General features: G+C 39.2%; 1 protein-coding gene and 1 pseudogene across 1 annotated transcript; one reads left to right on the forward strand and one right to left on the reverse strand.

Annotated features, from left to right (window-relative positions):
• The first annotated feature begins 772 nt into the window (after positions 1-772).
• Positions 773-4,081, forward strand: LOC119733728 (annotated as a pseudogene).
• A 3,657-nt stretch (positions 4,082-7,738) lies between these two features.
• On the reverse strand, positions 7,739-9,599 carry LOC119733729. The gene is made up of 2 exons (XM_038207109.1): positions 9,264-9,599; positions 7,739-7,931 (listed from the first exon to the last, which is right to left on the reverse strand). Exons 1-2 carry the CDS (start codon positions 9,545-9,547, stop codon positions 7,778-7,780), a joined length of 438 nt encoding a protein of 145 aa, XP_038063037.1. The 5' UTR covers positions 9,548-9,599; the 3' UTR covers positions 7,739-7,777.
• Positions 9,600-11,843: the final 2,244 nt, after the last annotated feature.

Raw genomic sequence — 11,843 nt, forward strand, 5'->3', positions numbered from 1 at the left:
AGCACAGAAAAGAAGGCGATTCTCTGAAATAAACTATTAACTTTAAATCGTTATTCTCTCGGAGCCTATAGTATACAATGATGTATTGATTACTTCCGAGTTCATTTAGTGGTTCCAGAGCCCTCGTGTCTTAATTATAAATGATGAAATTAAAGTGAGTCCTTTCCAGCATATACCTCCGAGTCCAGAAAGGAAAGACTGATACATATAATGTCTTTATTCATCAGGACAGTCACTAGGCCCCTGGTGTCAATTACCCCCAACTGAGCCAGGAATGTTGACTGCTAGCGCCACAATATTGATAGCATCTAGACACCGGCCCTTTTCAATACATCTTAAAAACCACCAACGGGAATTGATTGATCAAAAAGTAGCAACCAAATCAAGATAAAAAGTATTGACAAAAAAATAGCATCAAATTGAAATAGACTTTCTCCTACCAAAAAAAGGAAATGTGGATGTGATAGTCTAGTCAAATTTCAGAAAGGGCAAAGTTTAGGGTTAGGAAGAGGCATTGATATAGTAGAAGAAAGTTTTACAGCCTAACAGGGGTGCTGGATCCGAAAATGATGGATGAAAAATTGAATTCTGTGAATAAAGGGGTATTACTACGAAAAAAAAACCAAATCAATTAATACAAGCGTTACTTTTGATTTGTTAAATCTTTGTTTAAGTCATTCCTAGATGCTGACAAACAGCTGAAACATTGATAAACTGTTATAATTAGTGTTTGTTTTTTCTGTTTATATAGAACAGACTCCAGTGGCTAGAAATGTTCAAGACAAACCTTCTTCGCCATGTAAGAACAAATATGAGAGGTACATAATTTGTATATATGTACATTAACTTTAAACTACATACTTGGCTTGATTAGATTTCAAAGTAAGAAATGGTAATCACAAATGGAAACTTTTACTAGTGCTGTTGTCACAGTTTGTCCTTACGCCAAATGTTTTGGCAAAGAATGACCATTGGTTTAGGCAAATTTCACAAACTACATAATTTTGTGCACAGCCACAATCATGAGTTCACTTTTAAAATGACAAAACTGGCTATAATTAAAAGAAAAACTTAATTGTGCTTCTTGGATCTTTCATCCAAATACGTGACAATATGGCATGACATAAATGTGGTGAAAAAAATAGAATTTGAAATCATACACGCATGTTCAGTTTTTAAATTAACTTAAAAAAAATGAAATAATCGCACAACGTACTCAAAATTCTTAAATTGAACAAATAGTCTCCTATCTTTTTGCATAGCTGCCAACAAGTACGATTTTTTCGTAATTATTACGAATTGTTTGTTAAATTACGAAAATACGATTTGCCACTAAAAAATTACGAATTTCCTATTTTCTACCATTTTCTAACGAAAAAAAAATATTTGTAAAGTATCGAAAACTTCTGGCGAAATGTCGCGATAATGGATGGACTGTTGACAAGTCTAATAAGAATGCAGTCAAGCACCTGATAGACATCAATGCAGTGTGCGCAGTGCAGTACTTGAGGACCAGACTTAAAATATTTTTCAATGGTGTGCCATTTGTGTGCATCTCGTGGATGTGTGGTTGTGTGTACTGTACATGTATGTGAGTACTTTTCAGTGACGATTGTGAGCACATTTCGTCGCTTATTGCCGGGATGAGACCCATCAGTGCACGATTTTAATCATGTAATTTAATAAGAGTATAGTTGGAATAATTGGTAATAGAGTTTGAGTTTGTCACAACGGACAGAAACGATAAATCAGCATGCGTTTGCAAGGTATGTTGGCGGGATATTTCTAATGCATACGGTGGCCTAGCTGGAGTTACCCAGCCCTGAGTTTTATCATTGGGTTGTCATTTAGGGCTGGAGCTAGTTTTTCTCGTAACCGATAGTATAGGCAGGTCCCCCCCCCCCCAAAAAAAAAAATAAAATAAGAAACATGAACATGGGTATAAATAAACATAGCATACAAATTAACTTCCCACTTTTTTCAAGTGACCGTTATTCTTAAACACAAATCTGTAGAAAAGTTTTGCGCAGTTTGATACCTCATTTGTTACACTAGCGCCGGCCCTTTTTCATACAGCAGTCATTCGAATGCAAATCAGGGCAAATCAAAAATTGCACTTGTAAGCTAGTGTTGGATCCACTTATTTGTATCCTCATTCTTTTTGATCAGGTAAACCTTGGCGTGCTGATGGAGAGCGAAAACGACACAAACGGAATTTATAACATCATGCATCATCTCCATAAGTATGTGCCTGGCTATGGTACAGAAAAAATCACCGCAGTAATCAGCGCAAGGGATCTGCTAACATGCGAGAGAGAAAGCTAATGTAAGGCAGAACAGCAGAATTCTACAACCCCCAGTGGGAAGCTGAAAGGCATTGTACCAGTCATTGCAGACTTTCACGCCTTGGCAAGCTATTATCAGGTAGGTTAAACAATCACACAAAGGAAACATTTATGTACTGTTTCCTCCAATCCCACAAAGGAAACATTTATGTACTGTTTTCTCAAATCCCACAAAGGAAACCTTTGTGCACTGTTTCCTTCCGGGGGGGGGGGGTCTGCTCTAGCCTTAATCTTCTTACAAAAGAAAGAAACATAATTGTTTCAAAATTTAATCTAAAATTAATCGGACAATCTTGAGAATAGATGCAGTTTCACAAAATATAACTGGAAAGTAAATATTTAACAAAAACAAAAAAGGAGAGGAGGGCCTTCAACTCACAAGTTACCACCGATTACCAGCCATTTTCCTCCAACATGGATGAATGAAGAGGATCCATCTCCCTGGCAAGCATTTTTGGCAATAAGTTGTCAATCAATATATATATATATTTTTTAATAGTACAACATTTTCCATGTGTTGTTTACAGAGGAGTTTGGAAGGTCAGGGTCAACCTACCCTTCGCCCCCCAAACCAGGTACCAACAAAATATACCTCATTCTGGAAGTAACAAGTTTCTTTGTTTACCAGGTGATATGGTCACACTTATACGACACAACATCAAGTGGTGACAAGGGAACCTTGTACGCAGCACGTAACTTCTTGGAGGCACGCGGAGTCACCAGTGATCCAATGAGAAACATCAATGCAGCTGCCGACCTAATAACTCAATTCACCACTTCCTTGGTGATAGCAGCATCCATGAAGTACTTTGGGATTGACTCAATTGCTGATAACCCAACACAGAATGAGTTTCAATTTGCAGTTCATCACGACCGCAGCCACTATGTGCACATGGTTCTCGAAGAAATTGTCAACAAGTAAGCCCTTCCCAGCATTGATGAGATGAAACAAGATTCGTCCAGATTGTCCTGTCCTAATTGTAACAAGACATACTCTACGCAAAGAGGTCTGAAAACTCACATGAAAAAGGTACACCCTGGGATTCAACAGCCAGCACAACAGAAACCGGGATTGTCTCCTCAGAAGGATGCTCTTTTCAATTACTCCCGAACAGCACTCAGTTTGTGTATGCTTGCCTACGATTTAATGATGCTCGTCAGATGGGTGATGGCGACCGAATAATCCGTCTGTGTACAAGTTCTTGCTTCACTTTAAAGCAGCCAACAAACCCAAGTACAGCTACCAGGTTCTTCGTTTGTTGGCACAGGTGAATTGCTTTCTCACCCCCCGATTGACATTTGAGCTGAAATGGAATCGGTTTGTGAATAAGACAGGCCAAATAAAACATAACATCGAGGTAGATCGAGAACTAGAGCACCAAAATAGAGTGTTTAAGGAGAACTGTGGGGGTCTGAGGGGGATAGTTACCAAGAACAACATTGATCGTATAAGCCGTTCAGCTCAAATCATCGATGAACTCCTAACCTCGGTAAACCAGCAGGCAAGAGTTCACAAGCCATCAGGAAAACACCCAACCAAGATCACAAAGGACCAACTGGACCTTGCATTTGAGCTTCACAAAGATAGAGTGTTTGATGTCCAGCCCGGAAGGAAACACTTCCATTTCCCAGACTTTCCCTTCTCAATGCTTTCAACAGTCAGCCTTCCAGACCTTCACAAGTGGATGAAGACTTCTTTGAAGCATATGGCAAAGCACAATGAAGAAACTACCTGAACAATCTTAGGCAGTCTAACCGTACAAAGAAGAAGGGCCAACGTTGGTTGACAATTGACATCAACAAGTAATACTAAAGTTGGTAATGTCTTATCGTACACTGTTGTATTGTTATAAAATCTTTTGAAATTATGGCAAAATCTAATTTCTTGTGCTATTTTTCCCCCGGCAAGTTTCATTGAAAGCATGAGATAAAATATAAATGCAAAAAGGGATTCAGCAGCTCTTTTGAAAACAAACTGAAGGACTGCACGAAACCTGACAAGACACAATTTGACTGGTCTTTTGATCATTTGATTGGACATTGTGCCTACAGCTTAAAGTTTGCTAATAACGGTTCACACTTGATTAAACCTGGACATAAACACACAATAGATAATTGTTTCATTGATTAAAACCATACAATTATCATTCATTTTAATATGATCAACAATCAAGTGCCATCAAAATAATTATGTACAGGTATTTTTGGTGAAACAACTTGTAGGTAAAACGTTATATTACACAACAGCCTTCATCAATAACTCAATTGTAAATAGTTTTAAATAACCAATTGAAAAGTTTTATGTTCATTCAATTTTGAAAGGTATACTGCCTAGTTAATACTGTCCAGTCATATTTCACATAGTTGTTTTGGAATCTACATATGTGACCATCACACCACAAAAATTAATGTCTGACTACATGACAACAATAAGTCATTGGTTATTACACTATATATACAGTAACCTATGCAAAGAATGAATACACCGGGTTTGTAAACACTAAGTAAATGAGACTTTATCAAACAAATTAAAACTCAAACAATACAAATTTGCAAATTTGAATAAATTAGTAAACCATTTTTTTACCAAAAGTCTTACGTGGTTGTATACATGTACAGTTGGTAGAAGCACCAATTATCAATTTAATAATGTGTCCTTCAAATGACACATAAACAATGATTATAACATAATCAGCTTCATACGGGAACAAAAAATGAAAATTCACTCAATATGAAATAACTGTTTGGTCATATTTTTTGGTCATCATTTTTTCACCAAAAAATCTTACGTGGTTGTATAAAGTTGGTAGAAGCACCAATTATCATTTTAATAATGGTTGAAAAGTTTGTTTGAAAAAACTCTGACCTTATTTATGTGTCCTTAACATGTCACATAAACAATGATTATAATATAATCAGCTTCATACGGGAACAAAAAATGAAAATTTACTCAATATAAAAAATAACTGTCATTATATTGGTCATTATTTTTTGGTAATGATACAATTATGGTTGAGTAAACAATGGGATAAGTGCACTATACATGTACCTATTGAATACTTTATTAAACTGAGTATTTACACCACGTAAATAGCATCCTTCATGTGCATTGTAATGATTAAAATGTAAAAGGCAAACTTTAAAAGATAATGTGCACTGAAGTTAATGCATACATGTACTTGTACAAAAGTCAGAAACAAATAGCAACCCCAATGAGTGTACATGTATAAATTCTTCTGTAATCTCTTAAAGTGGGAAATTCGTGTCTTAACTTGATAAATGTCAAACAAGAACAGTAAGAAATATCCAATATGGCCTTCCAATATGGCCTTCCTATATGAAATATGGCCTTCACATTTACATACATCAGGCATGCAAAGTACAGTTTGCCAAAAAATGATGAAAGTGGCAAAGTGCCATGAACAGTGAATCAATGTGTACACTGTTTTTAAATCTCCAATTTGACAGCTGAGAAACTAAAAGAAAGAAAAATCCTAATATGCCTAATATATGTGTGTTACTGTACTTACATCTTTACTGCCCACATAAAACACATGTTTTTGAACTGAAAGCTCCTATGGTTCCAGACCACCAAATACGCGTCCATAGGAATAAACGCAAAATCAAACATAAAGAGCGCCATCTTGGGGCTCTCAGGAGTGAGGCAGTGATTTTTTTTTTTCACTTGAAATTAATGATTACGACTTCCGGCACAATTTTCTGCTCAACTTTTCCCACATTAGCTGATTAGATGATTTGTTTTATATGCCCCTCCCCCCAAACCACCCCTTAAGCGGTTGCCAATGTCTGGGCCAAGGTCTACATGTATCCCCCCGCCTCTATGCGACTTAGACCTACAAGTTCGGCTTTTTGGGGCACAAAATCCCCCGAGTTGGAAGCTACAAGTCCCAAATACTTGATCTCCAGCAATATTTCTACAATCTATCTCAAATATAGGCCTCGAGGACCGCTTATACAAAATCATCGGTGGGATCACAAAATATTAATGAGCTCGCGCGCAGGAATTTACAGGGTTATGGTGGTCTGCACCCCTATGGCATTAACCCTCCTTCTATTTAAGCAGTCAAGTCCAGTCAAAATTTAGATGTGTAGAATATCAGGAAAATGAATTCATGCAAGAAAAGGTCTAAAAATTATATTTGAATTTTATTGTTTTGTTTATTTATTGGAGTTAAAACGATTCCAAGAAGGTTGCAGCTTCAAAACATTATGCACATGGGAGCAGTCATCAAGTGTTTTGTATTCCAGATCCTGAACTAAAAATTTTCACATAAGTGTTGCCATTTAATCGCTTTCACTGGTATATACAACCTCAAGCTCAGCGTACTCCCCATGAAAAGCATCCTCTTCAGAAATATCTGAAGATGTATCCGACTCCAACATGTCCAAAAAACCAGCAACATCATTAGTTGACTGGACACTTTGGTCATACACAACGGTTTTTACAATGTTCCATACTTCCAAGGCGATTTCTTTGCGTCCAAATGCGTATCGCTCACAAAACTCACTGAAGGGAAAAACAACGGACACTCATTGACTTTATTCTTTAGGTGTCAAGTCGGAAAGTCCACGTGCTATATCTTGACTTGTATACAAGTGGTCACTACTGTCTGTCAGTAATGTTTCTTTGTATTCTTGCAGCTTGCACTTTAGTTCGGAAACAGCACTGTCTGTCACAGTAACAACTTAGCATTCAGCTGATCCTAGCCCATGCAGCATGATATCCCGTATCTGCTGTTTAGCATGTGATGGTTCAGCTGAGCATGTGTTTTCATCACATGAACATGTTTTTGCACAAATGTCACAGCAGTTGTGTTTAGCTATGACTCTTTCATCACCACTAGATGGGAAGTTGTTCTTGATGGCTAGCCGTCTACATTCTTCTCCTTTCATGAATGCTTTCATGCCCTCACTAGTTTTCAAACCAGCGCTAGCACCGGGATAGTTTACAACGAGTGCCACACTCTGGTTGCCATCACGACCTGCCCGCCCACTCAACTGCATTAGGTCATCTAATTATGTTGGTTGACCTACCAATATAACAGTATGAAGCCCGCGTACATCAATTCCAAGGCAAAATGCAATGGTTGCAAAGAGTACTCGAACCTCGCCGTCCTCTAGTGCAAAGCTATTAATAATTGTCCTTTTAACATCTCCTTCAGTGTTAGTATGATACATATCGAAGAATGCATGCGACTCCTTTGGAAGAAGAGAGCAGAATAAGGAGTATAGTTCACCGACATTCTTCCGTGACTGACAGTACAATATAACTCACTCTGTCGAACGGCCCTTCTCCGAGATCTCATCCGCAATCCACTTGAAGATGGCTTAAAAGTTCTTGTCAGCTGTCTTGACAACCACATATTTAATGTTATGACGTTCAGGACTTACTTCTATTAAGCTGTAGTTCCTCAGCCCCAAACTGTCAACAATTGTTGCCTCATTGTGGTTGTTGCAGTTGCTGTCATCGCTACAACGCACGTTGATTGGTTCAAGATGGAGCGTAACTCTCCTAACTGGCCATGGCACTTCCGAAAAACTGTTCTCTGACTTGATGAATGACCCCTGTGAATTATGACAAAAGGATATTATGATAATTTAAAAAATGTGGATTATCCATTAATTTTATAATACAAGTTTTTGGCTTTTACAGTAGGATTTGAAACTACTATTACAATTACAATGAAGTGATCTTTGCAATAACATCATGGAGATAATCTTGCTCTCTTTGTAGTGGTTTTAAATGAAAAACATCACTCCCATGATATTGCTGCAAACCATTACATGTACAAGTATTTTAAAACGTTGGGGGAAAAAACACCTTGTAATGCTTGATTGTCACTTTAACTCTTACTTCTTCTTTTTTCTGTTTTCTTTATATATTGTTTTGGACTCTATCCAATCGGGATATTTATCTCAAGTCTTATTTTTGGCACTAAAAAAAAATTAAATAAATAAACTTTTATGGCCTATGGGTAATGAATGTTCATTTGCACCTCCTTGGAATTAATAATCTGAAGCCATAAGAATGTTTAAGGATGGTTCACAAGCTCAGCCACCCATGTGAATAGGTCATAAAAACATGAAAGGAAGAAGATGAATGGGCATGCAAAGAGCTTGGCAGGGTATTACTTGACAAAGCTTTTCAAAGAAGCCATTCACAGGTCTGTCATAAACCCCAAGTGGTCTTACTTTTAACATAAAGGAGGAATAACCCTCTAAGCTCTTAGGTAGGCACTCCTGTATTCAATTGGTAAATAGAGCAATAAAAGCAGACACAGAACAATTCTTTGAAAACAACACCGATTCTCATGAGCAATGAATAGAACATCCATTATTGTGTAGACACCATGTCTACCTAGTTAGCCAATTACAAAAACTTGAAAAAATATGTGTACATTTCTTATGCTGTTGATAACTTCCTATTGGCTTTCAAGTTTATCTACATGACCAACAAAACAACATACTTACCCCCCCCACCCGTTTGTGATTTATATTTATGTGGCAATCACATTTTCCTTAAGCTAGCCACACTTGTTTAAGATCAATCTTAATTTTTGTGAAACCAGGCTTTTATGCAGATCAGTTGGGACAGATTTTGTTTAATAATGTTATTTAATTTTGTTCTGCAAAATATGCCTAGGATTAGGAATGGCTGAATATTTTTTTTTTTTTAAAGAAGGTACATACCATTTCGATACGCAATGACTTTCGTCAACAAACAATCCACAGCATCTGTTTTTGACCAACAGCAGTAGTTCCTTCCCTTTGCTTGAGCAAAGACTCTCTGGACTGGCAAACAAGATCGAGTATTTAGGCGATTGTTCCAAAACATGGTCTGGGATATCCGAAGTAATATCAGCAGCCTCCAGACCGAGTTTGCAAACTCGGTCTAACTGATCTACTGCCAGAGCCTTTAGCGGCAGGACGACAATAACCAATGATTTGTCGCAATCGCTGATGTTGTCGTTTCCACGAACACGGTCACCTTTCAAAAAGTCCACAACAACTGTGGAACCTTGGAAGATCAAGCTTTTTCCAAACCCAGTTGGTAAATTGATAAATATATCATTACCCTGGGCGAATTGCCGAAGAGCGTTAACTTGTTGGCTTTTAAACTTATCAAGACCTAACTTTCTTGCAGCAAAATCAATAGCATCATCTACTCTGTCGGACGCCATTTTTGTGTTAGCACGATCGACGCGTTTGTTGTCGTCGTTATGTACTGTACATTGTACAATGCATGGATGCCTAGCTGTTTCTGGACGTACAGACACCAGACTGTGATAAATCATGCTAATACTGCTACGTCAGAGTTTATGCAGGCCCCCGCAGCGACATGGTTGGAATGTGCTCGGAATTTCGCCAAGTATGCGTCACAAAACTGCATTTTACTTCAAAAATGATGTTTTCTCGAAATGGAAATGACGGCACGAAAACGCTAAATCGTACCAGGTCACAAGTCACACGCTGCATAAAAAACACACGTTATCAGAATTTGTGCACGCTAGATGGCAACTGTCGACCGCACACAGCTTCATTGATGGTTTGTAGAGCCTTAATAATAGCCTTAGTAATATGTTGCATATTCATATTAATAAACCAATCAATCTTTATATCTTTTGCGGGGTATTTAAATCCACCAACGAAACAAAGGGATCGCTGCGCGTACTGTTTATTTACATCGCGTTCGGTTGTCACGTGGTATTACCACCAACTCCATCTCGCCAACAGAGGGCGTACTTTTTATGCGTGAAACTGCCGTGGTCTACGGTGATCAGATAGTCAGCACGTCTTTAGTGAAAGAGATCTTGACTGACTATGCTCCAAGCCCGGTTGGGTATTTCGTATGACATCATCGGCTCTTTTTGCTGTTTGATCAGGACTGGCACTGGCTAACCCTGTCCTTGACCGGTACAGTACTTCTCTGGCTCTTCATAGGCAAGCCTCTACTCCAGGGTGACTTGAGTGGATTCTGGCAAGCATCATGTTGTGCATCGACTTTGGTATGATGACTCTCATGCCTTTGTAGAGTGTGCCATCTTGAACAGTGATTTCATCTCGGAAACCGAAGTATTCGCAGATGCATATTTGTACTTCGTTTCTCAGCTCTGGCCATCCTTCAAAGACCATGTTTTTCAAGACTTGTAGAACTGGATCAGCTTGTGTGACCTTCTTGATCTGCATCTACGTGCTATCCTTCATGCAAAGATAGCTGGACTGATTGATGATTTCAATCTCTGACATGAGTCTCTTTTCTTGCCTCAGCTGGAACATCTGGTACTCGGACAAGTGACTCTTGTCGGTGGTCTTCAGGGAAGCTCTGCTCAGCATGTCGGCTATGTACATCTGGCTACCCGGTAGGTACTGTACTCTCAGATTGAACTTCTGTAGCGTCAGAAGCATGCGTTGTAGCCTCTTAGGTGCTTTGTGTATTGGCTTCGTGAATATCGGAACCAATGGCTTGTGATCCGTGTTCACGGTGATCAGCTCTCTGCCATGTAGATACTGATCATATCTCCCGCACGAGAAAACTATGGCTAGGCACTCTTTCTCTATTTGTGCGTAGTTCTGCTCTGCATAAGTAAGAGAACGGGATGCGAATACGGCTGGTTGCCCATTCTGATGGAGAGTCGTTCCCAGCCCTTTCTCGGACGCGTCACACTGTATTGTGACCTCTTCCTTCAAGTCATAGTACCGAAGTACTAGAGCACTGGTGATCATGTCCTTTATCTGCTGAAAGGACTCTTCTTGTTGTGACTGCCATGTGAAGACTGCGGTTTGCTCTGTCAGCTTTCGGAGTGGCTCACTCACCTCTGCAAGCCTTGGCAAGTATTGCGATAGGTAGTTGACACATCCCAGCAGACGCTGGACTGCTTTCTTCGAGTCTGGCCGCTGCATGTTTTGCATTGACTCTACCTTCCTTGGATCTGGACGAATTCCATCGGCAGTCAAGATTTGGCCCATGTACGTCACCTCACTCAGTCGCAATCTCAGCTTTTTCCGGTTGAGTTTCAGGTTTGCCTCTCGTGCTCGCTGAAGTAGTGCTCTCAAGCTCCTGTCATGTTCCGCTACATCCCGACCGTACACCAGGATATCATCTGCGATGACTGCTGTACCGGGTAGTCCCTGTATTATATCGATCTGTTGTCGCTGGTATTCATCAGGAGCTGAAGCTATCCCAAACAGCATTCTGAGATAGCGGTATCTGCCGAATGGGGTCCAGAAGGTTGTCAAGAAGGAGCTATCTTCATCAAGTTTAACTTGATGAAATCCTTCCTTGGCATCGAGGACTGTAAAGACCTTGGCATTGAATAGAGAGGATAACATCTCTTCAAGTGTTGGAATCTGGTATTTGGGCTCTCGTTGATCTAAACAAACTCTCATCTTGCCTGGTTTATCGACAACAACCAGGCTGATGATCCATGCTGTAGGCTCGATTACCTTCGCTATGATGCCTCGTGCCTCTAGGTCGCA

Source organism: Patiria miniata, unplaced genomic scaffold (assembly GCF_015706575.1).
Source record: "Patiria miniata isolate m_02_andy unplaced genomic scaffold, ASM1570657v1 HiC_scaffold_26, whole genome shotgun sequence".
Lineage (NCBI taxonomy): Eukaryota > Metazoa > Echinodermata > Asteroidea > Valvatida > Asterinidae > Patiria > Patiria miniata.